Source organism: Bombus pyrosoma, linkage group LG11 (genome assembly GCF_014825855.1).
Source record: "Bombus pyrosoma isolate SC7728 linkage group LG11, ASM1482585v1, whole genome shotgun sequence".
NCBI classification, from domain to species: domain Eukaryota; kingdom Metazoa; phylum Arthropoda; class Insecta; order Hymenoptera; family Apidae; genus Bombus; species Bombus pyrosoma.
Window position 1 is genome coordinate 13173216 of NC_057780.1, and position 21880 is coordinate 13195095.

General features: G+C 36.4%; 1 protein-coding gene across 3 annotated transcripts in view; it reads right to left on the reverse strand.

Moving 5' to 3' along the window:
• Positions 1-334: 334 nt before the first annotated feature.
• The window catches only part of LOC122572974 (helix-loop-helix protein 11), a 147414-nt gene continuing 125868 nt past the window's right edge, over positions 335-21880 (reverse strand). For 2 of the 3 annotated variants that reach the window (XM_043738768.1, XM_043738766.1), the window contains exons 3-6: positions 6232-6382; positions 4891-5156; positions 4303-4757; positions 335-3207 (exon numbers count right to left, since the gene is read on the reverse strand). In XM_043738768.1, the coding sequence (XP_043594703.1) occupies positions 2883-3207; positions 4303-4757; positions 4891-5156; positions 6232-6382 (1197 nt within the window). In that variant the 3' untranslated portion in view covers positions 335-2882. The remainder of the gene's footprint in view (positions 3208-4302; positions 4758-4890; positions 5157-6231; positions 6383-21880) is intronic. The other variant, XR_006318618.1, reaches the window with a different exon arrangement.

Sequence of the window (21880 nt, forward strand, 5' to 3'; positions counted from 1 at the left end):
TAGTGACATTTTATTAATCATAAGTTACAAATTATCAGTATTAATAAGTTCTCTTGATAATAAAATAAATAAAATAAATGAAATTTACAAATCACAAGTCATTTGCTTATCCTATTTAACATGTGTCTATAAAAGAGAAGTCTACCACATAAAATTCATAATTTGTCAATTTATTAATTTCATTAATATTTATGTTAAGTGATTGTGCAAGAGAATCCTGAATATGAACTTTTATTAAGCGTCTCATAAGCCAAATTGATCAATACCACTTTTTGTCAATTTCTCAGTTTCATTGTGTGACTACATGATTAATGTTCAATTCTGAAGAAACAAATGACACTTTCACAAGATCATTTATTGCAAAGAGATAACAAAAATAATAATAAATTCTAAAGTAAGATTAAAAAATAGTGTCTGCAACATCGTCACTCTTCTCTACTTTTCAATTTATACAGATGATCAATATGGCTTTGTCATAGGGTCATAAGTATAAACTCTTGTTATATATGCACATTATTTCCTCCATGAATAACTTCAGCTTTCAGATAAACAAAGTTCTACAATATTTGATTGATCGGTATTTAAATTGCGTTCGATCCAATCGAATAGATCGTTCTTCCCTTCAAAAGGCACGAAGAAATCATGGCTCGCTTCTCTCAAGTTTCTTAACCTAAAAACATCGTGCTTCGTTCGACGTACAAAAATGGTTGGGGGGAAAGTGTTGTTGCGAGGATCACCGAAGCAGTGTTGATGGTGATTGCTCCCAGTGTTTCAGCCTTCTGCGTTTCAATATATATATATATATATACATGTATATATTTTTTTGTTATTTTTTTATTATATGTTTTTTTGGTTTTTCGAATTTTCGTCTCGCGATTGAGGTTAGGGGAACAAGTGAATATTAAAAAAGTGTACACACGGTAGAAAAAGTCTGCCTCGCGAGCTCGAGTGTCGTAATATGCATGCCAGACACGATTTGCAAGAAGGGAGTGAACGATCATCGTTTCAGCGGCTGATCGCCGCCATTTTGGTTCGAACGCCAGGTCTACCAATTTCCTGTTTTTCGTCGCTGGCACTACTACTATCTACGAAGGAACAAAAAGTCTGGTTACTCGATATTTGGCACAGATTAAACGGAATTTCTTGCTCGCGTGTGCTCTCTCGTGCGACGAGATCACTCTTCGACTGGATAACTATGTTTTTCGCTCTGCCGTTTTTTTCGTTTTCTCTTCCTAAATTGGTTCATGGAAACAATCGGTATTTTTCTTTTTATGGCTCTTTCGCTTAGGTGCATCTTAATGTGTGTCAAATATTAAGCATGCGGCGTGTATGTGTAATATACATATACGTATATATATACACATATGTACGTGTAGTATGCGTACAATGTGTGTGATCGATCATGTTGATCGAACTATCACTCGAACAATATGGTACTAAGTCCATATGAACATCGTAAAAAAAACAGAAACATAAAGAGAAAAACAAGAAACGGAGAAAAAGAAAAGAAAAAAGAACGTACGGCGTCGTCGAGAGTGTATCCGCTTCCTATAAGTATCTTTTATATGTATATATATATAGAATGCTCCTTTTTTTTCCTTTTTTCTTTGAATTCTCGTAACAATGTAAAAAAGAAAACGCAAATGTGTGTGTGTTTGTGTGTGTGTGTGTATATATCCATTATATATATCTATATACATATATACGTATACACACATCATATACATATACATATATGTATATACACATTTCGCGGAGGGGATCGTACTCGTTACATTGTCTCATGTATATACGTATATATCGTGTGTACATATGTATACATCGGTACGACATACAGCATACGCAGCCTTACGACCTAGGAATAATTATTATTGTGGTAGCATGTCGCCTTAAGTCTATGAAAAAAAAAAAAAAACAAGAAAAAAGAAAATGAAAAATCCTGTCTCGTTAACACACGAGGAGAGAAACGCCCGCTTCGCTGTCTCGATTCGCGAAGTGATGAAGGGGATGAATGTTGGGAAAAGACTAACGATTCAACCCTATTACGGGTGTTATTGGGGATGACAGCAGGACAGGGAAGAATCTTTCTTGGGAATGAGGGAAACGCTTGGGTTCACCATCGTGTTCTTATTACAAAGAAAGAAAATAAAAAAAATAAAACGGAAACGGAACACGATGGGGAACCTAACTAAGAGGAAAATATATCGGTGGTATTTACAAGAACTAGCGAGAGCGAATGATGATTGGAGTGGGCGATGAAAAGTGAGGTTAGGACAAGGGAAACATTTCGACGACTCGGTGGCGAGGATCCTTTCGTCGAGCTTCGACTTTTTGGCCCCACCCTCGTTTCGAGGTTTTCATAACCTCAAACTCCATCGATAGGAAGTATGTGGTTAGATAGCTTTCTCGTTGGATCTGTCGATACTTATTAACCAATAAACGATCATCTAATCCCTCGAACGTAAACAACAACAGGTTTGAATCTCGATGGACACTGGGGACAGATCTGTGCTCGAAACGACGGCGGACGACAGGCAGTAGGAACATACGAAAACGCCGACAGAGCAACACCGATACAATGGTCGGTCGGCGGTTACAACAGCGAACGCAAGGAGGCGTCCCGAGCGTCTTCGAGGGAACGGAGCCTCCGACTCGAGCGTAGACTTTGTCGCAGAAACATCCTTCTTTCTTCTTCTTCTTCTTCTTTATTCTCTCGGTTGGTTACATAACGTACGTGTTTCCGTGTACACACTTTTCAAAGGATGCGTCTCTTGATGTCTCGATGCGTCGCGGGTTTTCGACCGTCCATTAATCTCGAGCGGAGGCGAGTTCGCCGTGGCGAACGCGCGCGTTCAGTTTGCTGATCGCGACGCGCCTTTTGATCACGAATGCTTCACTACGATCACGCCCGGTCGCTGCTGGGCCTGTTGCTGTCTGTGGAACTGGAGGAACTCGGCCTGTAGTAGCCGCTGCTTCGCCGTCGGCGACGCACCTGGCGTAGTAGATGATTTGCTCGACGTGTTCGCCGTTTGTTTGTTGGTCAACGCCAGCGGCATGTCCTGCGCTGGTTCGTCGCTGAAGAGATGGTCCCCCTCCAGGTGACGTATCGCCTCCACGATCGTTTCCAGATTCTGTCTGGAGGTGTTCGCTAAATAAAGCCTCGCCTGAGGGGAACTATCGTCTAGGGAGTTCGAAGGTGACGGCAACCTGGAATTAGAATGATTTTTCTATTATACGTGCTATCATGTAGTTTTACAAACCGCAAATTTATGCAATTTCCTATATTAATGAATGTACATAAACAAATTGAACTTTGCTCCAGTCACTAAATATTGTGTGCATTCTGTACATTTTGACAATTAAATTTCTCATAAATGTATAAATACCTGCAGCATGATAATAATGAATTTCATCAAGCATAATAAATTCGTGTTAGTAAAATGTATGAGAAAGTTCGAAAATAATATTGAAAATTTGATAATTCTGCATGAAAATTATTTGATAAATTATGAAAGCTGTTTACCGTTTTGAAGTCTTGTTATCAGTTAAATGCACGACGTTCATAACAAGAATCATAAAATATTAATAAGACGGAGACATGTGTTACTATTTACCTTGACATTTACCCTACATACTAAATGCAGGCTATATAAATGTATCACGTAAAGTTCATCGTAAAATTGAAGCACTTATATCTTGTAAGTAAAACGATAGCATATTTTAAATTTATTAAGATATATTGCCTTTTCCAGGAAAGTTCTTAATATTATATAAGACGTGATATATTATACGAAATTAATATTATAAAATAATTAATTTATTAAATTGTCCTGTTTGGCATTATTTTTATACCTTTTTATAAAATTTGTTATATCTACAATCTATATACAGTAAATTTAATACATATAAAATTCAATGCATATATAGAATGTTATATTTTTATTTATTTCAAATTATTATTTTATAATTAATATTTATTCATACATTACAATACAATATTATTAATTATTTATAAGTTTTCTAATACCTATAAAGGAGGTTGCATATAAACAGAAGCTGGGAACGAGTTGCACTATAAATATGTTACAGACTTTTATGTTTATATTTTTTATATTATTATATATATACAAAGATATAAAAATACACAGAACCCATATAATATACAAAAATATACAGTTCTGTTTCTTTATTCTCCTAAAAATACAAATTTGCATCCACTCATAATGTAACCAGCAACATTAATATATTAATATATATAATAATACTAACAGAAAATAAAAACCAGGATACCAGAACACTTACCTCTCAACTTCTACTTTCGGTTCCGCTTTCATAGCGGCCTCGAGGACGCTTGGTAGTCGTTGTGGCTCCGCGGCCGGTGAGAAAGGCCTGCTGGGGCTGGTGGTGATGTATTGAGGTGACGCGTTTTTAAACTCCCCCGTAGTCGTGGCGTACGTGACACGACTCGACGAGGAAAAAGAGTCACCGGTAGTCTGTTCGTCAATTGTGGAGAACACCTGGTTCTGACTAAACGTTACGATCTTCGGCGAACCTGGTCCAGTCTCCTCCTCCTTGATCTCTTCTGGTACCATATCGGCGGGTTGTGGAGACAGAGGTGGTGAACTTGGATCCGGACTAGACGTGTCCACGGTCTGCGTCGTGCCAACCGGTGCCAAGGACACCACGGAAACTACCTGCAGTGCCGCTACCGCTTCCTCTGTCTCTTGAGCGATCACGTTGTCCGTATGTTCAATCACCTGAAGAGCAGGAATTAAGAATTTCACCCTCTTCATATTCTACACATTGTTCTCACAAATTAAGAGAAATTTTTATGCACTGTATTATTTATTATCAATGTAATAAAAAGAAGAACATTATTTAATAATTTACCTCGTGAGGCTGATAAGTGATCAGTTGATTATCCCTGAATCTTTCCGGGTACAGTTGACTCTGTATAGCTCTCATCTGCTTTTCTAGATGCAACCTCGCGTGACGTTCCCTTTCCAACTGTCGTCTGAGTTCTACCACCTCACTGTTGACCACAGAATGTCCCTCTGTGGTCACCGTTATTACCGACAATGGTTCTGGGGACATGCTGCCCAATCCTTCGTCACCGCTTTCGCTAACGTGCATTGGTAGACTAACCACGACACCTCCTGAAACAAACAAATTCCATCGATAATTCATTACTTAATCACATATAGCAAAAGCAGATTAAGTTCTACATTATTTAACGTTTCTAAATGTATTTCATATCGTCGATTTGCTCGAAGGGAATAGAATTCACAAAACTAACTTCCGAAAGTAAACTATTTTCTACGATAGAATATGTTAATATTTTATATATGATATATTCGATACTTCTAAATTAATAATAATAAATATAATAAAATAAATATATAATATATAATAAATAAATTCATTCTAATAAGGATATTACTTGTACTGGAATTACAAAATAAGACTAAAAAATGAGGAATTAATTAATAACGCGCTGAGAATTTTTAAATCATGTGCGTGTGTTTTTTTTTCTTTCTATTTTTAATAAAATTTCCTTCGTCATATTTCTTTTCAGTAGTCATGAAATGGAAGTTTGTATAAAGGTTATGAGTTTATAAACTTATCATAAATATAAGAACGACGATCACAAAATCAACGCTTATTATATCCAAATAATTTATTAGTCGGTGGAAATCAATGATTTTGTAGACAAAGAGGAAGCATCCTTATTTTTATCCGATGCGTAAGATTGAAAATTTAATCGCGCCGCGCCGTGAGAGTCAAAGGAAAGTAAACGAAGTTTCGATCCTATCGATCGGATTGCGACTTCTTCCCTCTTGTGAACAGAATAGAATATCCGGCAGAGCCTGCAGGAATGTAATTACTCGCGCGAAAATGACGAACGACTCCTATATTAATCTCCACACCACTTTCGACCGACAAATTAAAAAATTCCTCGACGAATCTTCCCGATGAGTCAGTATCATAAAGCAAGTTATTCTGATGACGCGGGTAAATTAGTGATCGTCCGTTCGCAGATTGCGTTCTTCCTCCAAGAGTGATAGATTAGTTTTATGGTCGTAGTAAAATCATACAAATATTTGATTCGCAATTTTGTATACGATTAAAACGTATTGTATAGTTTCAACTTGAGATACATACTATTTAGTTAATGACACATTATATTTCTTATAAATAAAATTGTCAATTTCCGTTAGATTACACACTCACCTTGATTGTCCGGTTTGCGTTTCTTGATCGGAACATCGCCACCCTCGTGTTGATTCACCAGTCGCTTTAATTGACAGTTCTGTGACAGCAGTTGGGTTTTCTCTTGCTCCAGCTGGTATATGTATTCGGCAGTCTGCTGAAGTATCGCAGCCTGAAATAAGAATGCCATGTTATCGGAATAAATATTTATTTGGTGTATTTAGTACGTTAATAATTTGTATTCTACAATCTATGCGATAAATATCATCGATGATGATCATCGTGTAAGGTACAAGATACAAAGTATAAATTAGAACGAAGTGTTGCAAGTGCGGCCCAACGATGTATCGAAGATTTAAAAAGTGATCTTCAAAGCGCGTGTTGCTACTATTTTTATCTTTATACACGTTTTACCTAAATCAATACCATTCCGCCCATTCTAAACCAATACTCGCTAAATAATTTTTACATCGTATTTGTCAGATATCGTGGTGTTCGAATATTACGATATAAAAATTGTTCTATATATTTTTAGAACAAACTGATGCTAGAACGAACAAACTTCTACCAAAGCCATGCTGGCATGTCTCGCTATACTTTCAATCAATAAAAACTTTCGAAACGAACCAAACTAAAATCCATAAAATACCAAAGGATAAGAAACAACGGAACTAGGCCGAGTTTAAAAAGAATAAAGGTTCATTCAACACGCAGATGTTCTCAAAGAATTATTCACAATCAGTGTCTGAATACAAAATAAATAAGCAAGAGAGGGGGTGTAAGATACTTCCTGTTTATATGGCTGAAGCTTAAAGGGTTTTATCAAGGGGGAGAAAGGACCACCATGGGTCTGTGGTCGAGTCGATAACATCCGGAACAGCGACGTACGCGTGTCGTACGCACGTAGTACGTAGTAAAACGGGAATGGTGGTGGTAGCAGCGAAAACAAAAGGGCCAATTGATACAGGAGTAGAAGGTAACGGGCTGTACGTTTTGCACCTGCCGACAGGTGGCCAACGAACAGATGCCCGCGTGTATCGTGAAGCCATCTTCAGCTGTTACTCTCTCGAAACTCGTTCCGCTCGAAACTCCAAGTAATATACATTTAAAAAACGTCTCCACCGTGATTATGCATATGATGCAAAGGACATTTAACTGGTTAATCGAAGAACTGGTTTCATGAATAATTTTTTCCTGCAACCGAGTATGTTGAATTTTTTCTCTTTTCATTTTTGCTCTAGATTTGTTCGTTTTGGATCAGATTAATTTGTGGGTTCAGATGCATTTCTCGATGCGATAAAAACAAGATCAGGATTCACGTTAAAAAATGTTTCGTAGAATTATTGTATTATAAATTGAGCTTTTTTCACTGGTCCTACTTTATGGTTATTTTATTATGAATCTATAATTCCTATTCTCTAATTTTTATTTTAACCGTAACATAGGATTTCAATTATTTTTATTTTTGTTCTTTATTATATTAAAAATAATTGTTCAAATGATTTATTTATCTATTTTCTCTTTTATATTGAGAAAAATCTTATTTTTCTTTTTTTAATTTACTAATTTCCAAGTAGATTCATAAGAGCATAAAAAACAGTTGCTTTCATGGAAATTATTCTATGATTTTAATATACTTTATTACATTAAAGCATGAATATATCAAAATTTAATTTAACGTAATTGTATTAAATTCTGTTGCACACATTGTTCTTCTTTCGAAAGGCTGGATTATTAAATTCAAAATATCATGATAACGAGAAAGTATTTCACAACTCGTTAAAACTCCATGTAATTCGTCTATGCTCGCGTGTAAGCACGGACAAAGAATTTCTAGAATTTAAATACATAGACTGCAGAACATGATATTTCGCAATATGAAGTCATACACGAATTAAGCGATACACCGTATATAAAAGAGAATTAAATTTAAACTAAAATCAGTGGAGCTAAATTTTATACGTTTTAAACTTTTTGAGGGTTTATTTCGACTAATACAAAAACTATTATTAAAAATAAAAGTAACCATATGGTTTCAATTATCTTATAAAGTTTATTTATTATAAAAGGTACGAAATATAGAATTTACAAAGCATCCGATTCTTTCCAAATCTATATTTTGTGGACACAACTAATGAAATAGAATGCTTATATTTATGTGCACATTTCAGGAGCATCTGACCTTTGGAATCTATTATAGCAACGATTATAAGATTCGATGAACATCGACAGAATTTTCATTACACCCTTCCATGGAATGGCAGAAAAATATAGTTTGTTCACTAGAGTACCGTATCTCCTCGTGTGGCTTGGTTTGGCTTATAATCTCAAGGTTGCATCACCGAGCGCCATTCAGGGGCAAATGAAAAGGCATGGCGATAAATCTGATAAAAAATTACTCGTCAAGAAAGTCATACGATTCCAACGACAGCACGACGAGACGTAAAGGAAAAATCGATTTGGAGATATAAATTTGATATTGAATATATGATGAAGATGTGTTTGACATGGTTTGAAGAAAACATAGTGTCATAAAACATATAAAAACATATAATAAAAGATCACAAAATAAAGAAATAAAAAAATATTTTCATTTAAAGTGACTTTTAGATCACTTAAAAAATCCATTTAGATATTTTAATATCGAAATCTGTCCATCGCACAGATTATACTTTAAGTATAATACAATATTTTCATATATGACAATTGAAATAAATTGCCCTATTTAAGTTTCATTTTTATAGAAAAGTTGCGCCCAATAAAAAAATATGAATCTGCATAAACTGAGCAGCTAATTCAAACGAGTGTAAGCGTATTAAGTGTGTGAGAGAGGTCAAGAAAATGTTAACGATACGTTATATTGCGAATCATGCATATTTACATACGTTTATGACATCATATGATTGAATCTTCGGTTTGGGCGAGTAACGATCTAAATATAGCTCGCGTCGAAAGGAAAGAAGAATGAGAAAAAAGGAAACTAGCAAAGAAAAGTATTAGCCAATTGGCCAAAAAGTTGTCATTCTTCCGACGAAAACATAAAACGATCTTACGATAAACAAAAAATCTTTTCCTAAAATATTCCTACTCGCGTAAATACGTAAAACACATGGAAATATTGAAGACGAGAAACACCGCAAGGTTGAGACAGAAAGGAAGCAACAAAACGAAAAAGATCACTCGTGAGAGGAGAGAAAGGCGGAGAAAGAATGCAAAGGTGCGCTGTAACAAGACCAAAAGAAGAAAATGACGAAGAAACTAGAGTAGAGGGGAATTCTTAACCAGAGAAAGACGAAAAAGAGAAAGGATGTCTGAAGAATAATATCAGAGGAACCGGGTACGAGTCCCTACACGGACTCTTATTATTGCGTTTGCGTGTATGTAAGCCCGATCTTAGAGCATAATCGCGAACACACTCGGCATCTGTCAAGGGCACAAGGAGTTGGAACGAAAAGAGCTGCCCTTTGCGCGCATGTTTTTCTTTATTTGTGCAATTAAAAACTCACAGTTAACATTGAGAACCGGAAGCGATCCAGATGGAACCGAATCCGCGTTCCTTGGAGAATCCACGGATTTTAATCCTTTTCGCATGTTTTAATTCATTTCGGAATTACGAAATTTGTTTAATTAATAAAGCTAGAAGAATTTTGATAATTCACAATAATGGATACATATTTAGATATTCTTTACATTTAAAGAAATGTTATTTCTTTATTCTATTTCTATTTCTATTTCTATCTAAAGAAATGTTCATTGGAATGTTTCGACTGAAGACGTAAAATATTTAAGAATTTATTGGGGGTATTAATAAATATGAAATATCAAATTAAAAAAAATACTTTAGAATTTAATTATTAATTTTCGAAAAGTCATGACTGCACATATATCACGAGCATTCTTATTTCAATTTCTTCTTTTGCCTTTTAAAAAGAGAAGATAGAAAAATTAAAAGCTCATAAAACACCGAACTGGGAGTTGATTATGTATCGCGTGACTCGATCGCTTAAATTCGAGGCAATCCATTTTTTACCTCTAGACAATCCACGCCGGCAATACGAAGAAACAGCTATAAAAATGGTTGTCGTTGTTTGCCATGATTTCGGGATAAGCGTGATCTAACTAAATCATCCAGGTTTCAATTTCGAACTCGCAATATCTGTGACCAAATCGTGTGTTCGCGTGTTCATACGCATTTTCTCTGAATGCTATAAAAATCTTTCATATTTTAGAGCGGTTTATAAAGCTTCATGTCCCAAAAAATAATATATCGTTTGTTATGAATATTCATATAAATGTATTACTACTGTCAATAGAGGTATTATAAATCAAGAATTGTTTACATTACGCTAGTACCGATATTTATTGCTCTAAAATTTCATAATCTTATTTCTGTATATCCTCCAATTACAGAACTATATGAGAAAGAATTCTACGTTTCATAGATCGATAATTTTCTGCGCTTTAGAGATTTTCATATATTCGCATATATTTTTATTTCATAAAGAAAAATCTTTTTTCAACGTTAAAATCGAAAGATTGAATTTTGCTTAGGAGATGCCAACTTTTAGGCTGTTTTTCGACTATGACGATTAGGGGAGCCGAAAGGCCACGCGTACGGCCTGCTCGGTCAGAGTTCCGACGCACGTGCCGAAATCTTGTTAATACCATTCTGCAGAGTCGTGGCGGGCCAAGGTCGATCCTCGAACGTTTCCTGAACGTTCGCAGATAGCGATTTACGGAGAGGAAGCGGCCAGTCGGATCGACTAGCCAGGCAATTTTTAACTTATAACTCCGCTCAGAAAGTCTCGTACGAACAATTGGTTCTTCTGATCATCTTCAATGGCTCGATTTGATGAAATTTTATTTGTGTAAAAATGTTAAAAAATCATGTTAGACGTTGCGTACGAAAAACTTTAATAATTGTTCCTATATATAAATTCTCTTTATAGTAAATGGACAACGATAATATTCCACGAGTAATATAGCGTTGGTGTGTCACTACTTGGTAGTGATATAGTATGTAATAAATATCAAACACAAGGAAAATCGTAAATTTTGAATTAAAACAATTCTCGGATATAGGAATTTAAAAAACTTCTCTTTAGTGTTATGTAAACGTGTTACATCACGCGTTGAACACGTGAACGGTTTAAATTTAACAACCATTAAAAGATATATTTTCAAGATATATTACAATAAAACGTCACTCACTGGTTTCGTCTAGTATATTCAACGAAAAGGAATTTATTAACTTTTTCTCTATTTAAAACAAGCACACGTGATGCCAAAAAAATTCGCCAACTACTTACGCGACCTTGAGTCTTATTTATGTGTATGATATCTTATGCGTTTTTAAATGGCTTTTGCTGGAACGCTCTTCAAGAAGCGTATCGTTGATAGAACAAACGTGTATTCATTGATAAACAGCGTGTCACGACAAAATGCACAGTCATTTTTTCTAAATTAAAACAAGATAACAGGATTATTAATTAATGTTATTAATGTAAACAATCAAACAAACAATGCTCATTAATTAATGTTACTACTGTAAATCATCAAAGGATTAATCGTATTATACAGCGGATGACGGAAATACCATGAATATTATATAGAATTATACTATTTCAAAAACAAAATTTATGAGAACTGAAATATCATAAGTAATTAAAATATTGTAAATACAAAAGTCTTTAATGAAATCTATCTATCTAAAACTGTTTTGTTTGCGTAGGAACCTAAAAATTCATTCGAACGAAAGTTAATCCTTTTGTTTTCTATGCTTAATCTGAAAGAGTGGAGTTCTTTTACTGCAATAAAATAGTAACATAATTTTAGATTTTTTTTTCGTTCCACCCTAATAATATACTACTAGAAATATTCTGTTTGAACTGTCAACTTAATATTTCGAAGATCACTTGACACATCTATTTCGATAAATTTGATCCCTGATATCAATAGAACTACCGGTTGCACGAAACTGCAAAGAATATGAGATAGCTGCGCGTGGAAATGAGTTCAGCAGGTAGGGTCACGAGCTAAAATCACGCTTTACGGCTGTGAACTTTCCTTTCTTTCGATCGCCAGCTGCGCGCTAGAGCATTATGCCCTCTAGTCTTCGTTCCTATCGATCGGTCCGTGTCGTCAGCCCATTCAGTCACGGTCACAGCTGTCGTATCTTGATTTTCTCAGCAGCTCGGGAAAATAGTCGATTTACGACAGAAAATTGTCTTAAAATTTTCTTTTTTAGTAGAACTGGATGTAAGAAGGCTAATCGAGTGGTCCGGATGGTGAGAAAACAATAAGGCGAGGCAGGAAGAGGTGAAGAAAAGAGGAGAGCTAGAGGGTAGATTTTATTGATGGAACGCAGAATCATAAAGGAACGCGAAACTGCAGCACGAAGTGAGAGCGAGTACGATAGGTGGTCGGCTGTGGCCGTTCTCTTGCATCGTGTTCGGTCTTTGGAATGCCGACACCGCCGACGCCGACACAACAAGAAGAAAACGATTCGATTCTCCCCAGGGCCGAGTCAGGACTTTCGGTGGGAGAGAATTCTCTCGCCAAGTGATGGCTTCGAGCTGTCCTCGTTGTGTATTGTGTATGCACGATAGAAGAGTAATAGAACTCGGAGAAGTAAATTTTCGAAAAAATATATGTGAAATAGGATTCGTTAATTAATTAACTCGACCATTTAGCTACGAAAGACATTTTTTCCAGGTCTGGGTCTTGTAATGAAGACTTATTTCTAATAAAACATTATATACGTACATAGGTTGCCTGCTACTACAAAAAGAAACAAATTGTATGTATAATGCAAATTATTATGCACATTTTTATAGGAAGTATTTGCAATAAATTACCACTAATAAGAAAGTTGATTGCCTAATAACGATAAACGATTCCTGTGCCATTGGATGAAATTAGAAACCGATGCAAACGAATCTAAATCGAACATGTACGTACATTAATTCTAGATCTGGACAGAATTCAAACGAGATCCATTACATGCAGATCCATTATGTAGATTCGCGTAGATCCAATATAGACCTGGAACGAATTCAAGAAAAGCGATTTTCCTGATCGTTCTTCTTCTAGAACTGTAAACATTAGTTTATCTGCCTATACACGCCCCTTCAAAATTGTTCTTTTTTTTATTAATTACTAATGATAGGAATACATTTTCTCATAAAGCTTTCGCAGAAAAGATCAGAATTACGGAAAGACTTTATCTGATAATAATAATAACAATTATTATGATGATACTGTATATATAATTATGGTAAATATTATTATGGTAAATATTATTATCATTTATTTATGTAGGGATGACATCCTTTGATATGAAAAATAAATGCAACAATATAAAATGAAGAAATACCTGTAATTGGTAACAACAACAGGTTACCACAAATGCTGCGCCATTGGTATTAGCCAATTACGCATTGCATTTCTACCATTTCTTTTTGAATACGGGGAGCGACTCGCAGAATAAGCTTAATCGATGGCCAAGTAAATTAGCACGTTTGTAAATGCGATTAATGTAACTACCAGCAATATAATTAGATCTGTGTGGAAAATCGGGAATTTTCTGAAAAACCTAAACGAAGCAGTAAGCTTAACAAGCTGAAGAACCTCTGGACAACCAATGTAATTTAATTTTTTATACGAATATAGCATCATCTATGAATCTACATTTTTTCCAAGGTGAATATTATGCAACTTACCATACTTTATAAACATAAATTTCAACATTTCTGCAAACAATTAAAAGTACAGAATTAATTTTCCTTCGCAATTCTTTAAGTTACATACAATATTCGATAAATTCAAATACTAGTTCTTAACATTGCAATGCAATATTAGGTATAAATAACGTTTTCGAAAGCATTAGACTGTTCAATAGACAGTAGATACGTATAAATAACATTGCTAATCTTGAGTACACGAGCAAGGAATGCCTCCTTTCTTGCGACTGTTCGCATTACATAATCCCGGACGTATTGCTTGTTCCTTTCGCGCTAAACGATCGATTCATTTAAGTCTACTCGAATCGGTCGAGTAAGTACTAGTCACCATTCTCCGCTTATTTATCCGTCAACATCTACCGATCTAATATCGTAAATGTAGCTATGTATCCACGTAACTACATACCTCCAAAGGTCCGGACGTTTGGAATTTACAAGCTTAAACCTCGTTACAAACGAATAAATTTTATCATGTAGACTGTAGATATTTCTCATGCGTACCGACTGTACACGATACCCCAATAATCGTGGTACAATTGCCAAAGGCCTAACTCCGCATACGAGAGACATATGGAAAATATGTAATAAAATTTCTTCACAGGATACTTCTTTCCCGAAAAAATTAGATCGAAAAATTTATGAAGTATCCCGATTTACGGTAAATTACGAATTCGGATTCGACGTATTTCAGGCAAATTAGAGATTCGCCGAGGCACAGTAAAGAAACGAAAACTCAGTGAAATGAAAAAAAGACCCAGCAAGCCTGCGGAATCTCCTAAAAAGTTTAAAACTGCAATCACATTCAAGCCGTGGTTATAAATGGTCCGAATAAAATGTTAATTTTATGGGAATTCGGCACTCTCCATCCTCTCGAAAGTTGAAAACACGTTTGTAAGCTGTCTGTCAAGGCAATTATGACGTAATAGTAAGAATCTCGGCACTATAGGGGTGGTCCAGCCGTAAATTCAGTCGATTTTGGCCAGCAGCCACTTCCTACTCGACAATCTGTCTTTGAAAGACGAAACTAACCTAACTCGAACCGACATGACTGAAATCGACGCGACTCTTCGGCGTTTACGCTATTCTGCGATTTATACCGAGGCCGAAAAACCTTTGCATCATCGATTTAGTTTGAAACTTCTGTTTTCGTTTTTCTTCTAATAAAGTATCATCGTTAAATTTGAGAACCTAGAGTCAAAGGTGAACAAAATGATATAAATCGCTTCTGCATTCTTCGCGTTTCAATGGCTCTAATATAAAATACCATCAACCCAAAAAAAATTTAAAACCACGCGATAAAAATGCACAAAAGATAAGAATATTTCTCTTGCAATGTGCGTTTCTACAATCGACTACCGGCAACAACGAAGGCTCAAAGAGTCGAAAAATAGAAAAAGAAGGTTGATTTGTTGAAAAAGGGGTAGACACAAAGGGTTTTCCTCGAGGAATATATTCGTACGTTTCCGGTGGACGCTGGAGACACGAGGTGTGCCGCATTTGCGGCGTCGTCTGGCGCCGGGACGCTTGACCGCAATGTGCCATGACAAACGAACGAATGCAGGTAATTTGCAATTCTCGTTCGCTTTAATAGACCATGCAGTGGGCGAGTAAAACGTTTACGTTAGCTAGGCAACAAGGCTGCGTTTCAACCATGGGAAGGATTTCTATTTTTCTTTCTGTCAACCATTATTCTTTTCTTCCCTTTGTCTTGCACCCTGTTTTATTCATTTTGACAGATAGCTGCAAATATTTAAAGTAGAATTATTTCTCAGGGGAAAATTTTATCTATTACCGTGGTAAAATATTTTTGTACGCGAACTTCAGGTGAGATTTTTTTGAGATTTTCTTTGCTTTTGACGCATTTTCAGCTGATGTTAACACTCGATCGCTGTCATTGTAAAGCATAATAATTTAGATTCATATATGGAATTATGTTATTTTTACTATATTATATATATATATATATATATATATTTATATATATGTAATTACATTTTATTTCCCCAAGAGAATACATAGCGAGTAGGTATTGAAGATAGTGTTGGTCATTTGTTTGTAATAATGTTAATTGTTTGAATTAAAGGAAATATCTTTCTGGAAGTTAAAGAGAGATATGATTTTGAAAATACCTTTTCAAAATACATCAAACAGACAGATGATTTCCAAGGAAACGTTGAATAAAACTTATCAGACAATCCTAGTTCCCATAAATCAGATTACCTTTTCTACACCAAACAAACCTATATACGTGAAGTACCAGAGTTAATTTAATGAGAAGGAACAAACGAAAGACGTAATTTATAAAGATGGTGTAGTTGAGCGAGTTAAACGGAAGAGAAGAGAATAAGAGATGTTTTTTATGGCTGCCGTATTAAAAACACGTATCCCACATAGAAACGAATCGATTATCTTCGCTAGTGAATTTTGAGGACTCGGCATGAGAACGTAAGAGAAGAAGAATAACTTAAGTGGATTCGAGTTCTGTGGTCTTGGGAAAAGCTGGACATCTTGCCAAGGCACGAACCCGTACCTTACTATGGTACAACGAAAAAAGAAAATAGTGACTTAATCTGCGTTCAATTTCCCTCAAAAAACTGCAAAGTTTAAATTATCATCTGTTTTATCCAGTCGAAATATACTACCATTTTTCCACTGTTCAATGTTTACTCTAGTTTCGCTCCACATTCCTTTGAACTTGCTCGATCGCTCCTACGAAAGCGTATGAAACATCAAACACTTTCAAAATTAGTTCCCCGAACATTGAAATAGGAAACAAGTAAAAGAAAAAAAGAAAAATTGCGAATCAAAATTAAAAAAAAAAGGAGAACCGTACTCACAGCCATGTGCGCTACAAAGAAAGGGTCGAAGAAAAGAGGAAAAATCGATTGAACAAAAACGCAAAGTCAACGAAAATCAACCGCATTGAAAAGAGAAGGGACGTCGAGCTGAATAGAAAAAGAAGAAGAAAGGAAGGAGAGTCGGTGGCGGGCAGATAACCAACAGCACAAGTGGGGGGCAACGTTATGCAACCGCATTCTGAACGTGGTGTACTCTCGTACGTGCACTCGAGGACATTACACCCGGCGAGTCGGCAGGCCGTTTTGGAGTAGCGGCCACGGGCCGATCCAAAAACACCGAGAAACTGCGACGATGGCCAAAATATCTCGTCAACCGGCGCGCATTGCCATGTCGTCCCGGAATCGACATGACCTTCTTTCGAGGGGCGGGACTGATTCGATGCACTTTTGTGCCAACGTCGAACTCGATTAACCGTCCCTGATCAACTGTCTAGTTCCAAATCTGCGGCATTTAACGCTCCTTTTACTGGTTAATACATTTTCGTGTTGTTAAAAAATATGAATATTCTATTTTTGACCATTAATTTCTTAAAGTTGTGAATTTTTCTAATTATTCACGTAATGGTAAAATTTTCGTGAACCATCAGTTTTCTTTTTATTACTAATTTTTACAAATTACAAAATCATATTATCGATCATTCGCTTTTGTAGGTTATATATTTTTCTGATTTTTACGCACGTACATACGTTAATTGCTTAAAAAATGCAAGCGCAGACGCGCGGCTGGAATGCGCGTGGGAATGTCCGTGCAGTGAAAAGAGACGGCGAAAGGAGAGAGGTATGTCGTGGTGGCCGATGAATCGATTGCAACTGATCGTTTCCATTATTTAAAGACTCGAGAAACTATTAGTTTTCCGCGTCTCCTCGGGAATGCGTGTTTCTTCACGTGCTTCGTTGTTTCATGTTCAGATTCTTCTTTTCTATCCATTACACGTTGTTCGCTTACTTTTCCTCGTTCTTCTTATTTCTCTCTTTCTTTTACTTCGTTCTTCTTATCTTTTCCCTTTGGTCGAGTAGGTTATATCTCGAGAACTTCCTGTTTTAGTTTGGGAAATGGGATAAGTGAATCGAAAGTATACTTTTATACAGATACGTATTAGGTTTACGTTTTAGGTACAATGACTATTCTTTATTTTTACATTGCCGACTTATATCCAAACCTATATTTTTATAAACGCAACTAAAGATTGTTATGAAAGTTATTTCTAACTATTTTGGCTATATATAGTGAAACTATCTAAGATATGTAGAAGATATAGTTATACTATCCTTCCATTGAAATGTAGCGGCATATGCGTCTTAGGACGTTGCGATAAGAAGATGCCTCACTTAGTTGTTTTGCCACACAGGATTAACACTGTATGACGCACATAATGTAATAAACCCTGGACAAAGCAATTTCGCTGTTACGTGCAACCTACAACCTGCGACAAGTTCAAACCTTCCGGTACCCCCCTTGACCAGTATAAATAGACGACTATGTCCTGCAGACACAGTCAGTCGCACGAATTAATATCAGTATCGAATCAGTCAGTCAATCAGTTAGTCGCGCGAATCAATATCAGTACCGCAGTATCGCGCAATCTTATAACGAATAACATCAAGCGAACAACGCTTGCCATTAACTTTGTATTCTACATTTTAAAATATCTGTAAATATAGTTAATTAAATTAACTCGTCTCATTATTGATTTAACCAACAACACGTCACACCGTCCATCACAGAAATAATTTCCAAATTTTCCAATCTTTCTCTATTACTCAATTTCTCTACAATTTCTGTAAAATTTCTAGGAATATTAACCACGATGCTTTCATTAATTTGTTCAAAGCTTCTATTTTCGTAGGAACGTAATGCGCACGAAGAACGACGAGGAACAGCGATAATTAAAATTCGCAAGAAATAAGACACCGTGGTTTAACGGCATCGATCGAGAACCTTAGAAACATTAATCGGATGAACGGTGCAACGGGCGGATCTCGACTAATATTATTCTCGGCTGGATTTAGGGATTTACCTGATGAAGATGCACCCTTCTATAACGTATCGAAGTTACAACCAGTTGGAAGGCGTTGGATCGCAAGTGGTCTATGAAGTATTCCAATTACAAGGAAATTTGGTAAGATAATCTCTCAACTAGGAAAGATAACGCGAAGTTTCTACGAGCTCGTAGAGAAACGCGAGACGTAGTTCGTGTACCGAAGGAAACATTAATACGACTAACGAAACAAAATATCAGAACTATGTAAAAAATAATCAAGTATCGAAGTTACGATGAAATTCTGTGTTATTACGTGTGACTGCGGATTGCAATATGAAATTTCATCAATGAGAAATAAATTGTAGCGTAGAACGGGTAAAAGGAGCATGGCGAAACGGAGCAACAGAAAAATAACAACGATAGAGGTAACTTGAATCGATTCAGTCTGCCGTGAATACGATATCATCGTATTCTCTGAAATCCGTAAATCGAAGGTATGACAGCGTACGTGTTGCATATATTTTGGTACGAGCTTATCTTCTACTACTATTTCTATTTCACTTCAAAGATTCTATTTGAAATCATACATTTTCTATACAAAAATCACTATACAGAAATCAACAAATCGCTATCTTTGTTTTACCATAACATTACAAAAGCGAAATAAAAAAAAACCTCTTAAAATATTTTAAATTCTTTAATTTTTGATATCGCACAATTTTATCAGAAACATCTCAAAGTATCTCGCACGTGTTGTACGAGCGTTCATCGGAAAAAATTGAGAACAGAAAAAAATGTGTTGGATGTCGAACGAACGATGTGGGGAGAGGAAATTAAAAGAGAAAACAGCGGAACGAGAATACATCTGACACTCTAATCCGGGAGTGAATGCGGTGGGACAGCTGTATTCCCAGGAGAGTCAACACTGATAGCAACGGCCATGCAATTACCGGCTTCAGCCCGAGCCATGGAAAAGCCGGTAATTAGTTAACGTGCTCCAGATTCGATGTTTGAGTAGATAAGCTGACAGCCTGACCGCGGCTGCATGCGATTCATGTGGCTTGATTCATGGTCACGGTCAAGGTCATCTAACGAATTCACTCATCTATCGTACATTCTACAGGCCAGCTGTAACATTTCGCGCGGTTATGCCAGTTCACACATTTCCTGAACGTTATTGATTCTTAAATCCATAGTGTTATTACTTGATAACATATATGTATTATGTACGTTTAACGTAGAATTTTGCTGTTATTATAAATTATCTATCTGATCATAATGAAAGTCGTGTTTATATTTTTGAACTAAAACTATATTCTCTTATTTCGTATTCTTGTGGCTGACATCGAAACATTTTCAAAATACGGCAGCGTGAAATACACGGTGTGTACGTCAGACTAAAACTCTTCAGTGCTCGCTCCGTTTGACGAATCGTGCCTTATCTACGGTAGGAACGTCACAGGATCTCTGACAACGCAGCGCCGTAAGTCTTTGTAGAGTCGGCGATCTCGAGATTTCTCAGCCGCGTCGCGAAAAATTCGTTGCCATTTGGAAATCCAAGAAAGTGGAGAAATCGACGTTACGAGCAAATAAGCTGACGAGTTTACCTTTCTTCCAACATTGTTTGTCTTTTGTTCATTTTCTATACCATTGCACCAGTAAATCCGTTTACAGTCATCCGAGAAATAAGATTCCAGCCATCGCGACCGAATAACTCCAAACGCTATACATAATACCACGAAATGAAAGCATTAATTAAACGCAGTCTACGCATCCTGGCGTTGGAATCATTTGCAAGAAATATAGTGTTTCTGTAGGAAGAATGAAGGTGATGTTCGCGATATTATGCACCGAAGGAGCATGGGAACATCCGTGGGGGAGCGTCACCGGCGTGGAAACGTCCCTGAGTCTCGTCGGGATGCCATTTTGACTTTTAAGCAGGCTCGTGTGTAAATAGACCATGCATTCATGTATTAGGTTGTTTGGAACGTTCACAGACTAAATTTTAACAAAATTTTACACCGATGAATTTTCATAAAACCAACTTAATTCATTACAGAAATTTCATCTGAATTTTATCAAACAGCATATAAATATAATCTAGAACTCAGTAATAATTACTATAAATAAATTGTTCGCGATACCAGTACTATATATACCATTTATACTACATTTCTATATATTGGGGTACGAGTACAATAAGTCTTTACATAAAGTTTCTGTCCCACGGTGATCAACATAAAAAAGTTAAAGAACCACGATATTTTATACAGTTTAAAGTTTAGGACCTCGATACTTTAAGAAGGTTATATCCGAACGTGTGTCGGAGAACAGAGAAAATAATCAAATAGCCGACGTTTGGTCGTGATCGTCTTTCTGCTGGTCGGCATGTACGGTTGAATCGCGGCTTGGTGTAGCAGCACGTGGCCGTTTATGGGAGACACGATGCCCATTGGATGGCAAGCCGGAGTCGAGTCACTGGACGTGTGGACGACCCTGACCTTGACTGTTGGACAAGGAGAGGGAGACGCAACACCGTGCAGCTGCGTTCACAACGGTACCACGGCATCGACTTTGGATCGTCGCGATTTTAGATGACCGACACGCGCGCCTGACCTAGATCGAGCTACGGATCCGACTGATCTCGTTAGGATCATTAACGTGCATAAATCCTTAGCGACACGAGATTTTTATTTAGAACGAATTTATCGATGGTTAGGCTTAAGTTAGATTTAATTTATAGGTGATTAGTTAGGATCGTAGACGATTAGATTTCTGTTTCTTTTCTTTAAACGTCATTCGCTTATTTTCTTTAAACGTCATTCATTTATGTCGCAGCTTAAACACGTTGAAGCGTCCTACATTTCTTAGTAATTTCATCGAAGTGAAGAGCAAGAAAGCGCGAGGATAATCAATTTTTTCACACACCGGTAGTATCTCTGCAACCATTGCGGAATGTTTTCGAAAAATGTATCGAGAGCATCGCGATGAAATCTGTGGGAGGTAACAAAGTAGAACAAAGCGGTGAACTTGATCCAAGGGACACGTTGCGGCGAACAAAAAGATGCGCTGCTAGGCTAAGTGCGTG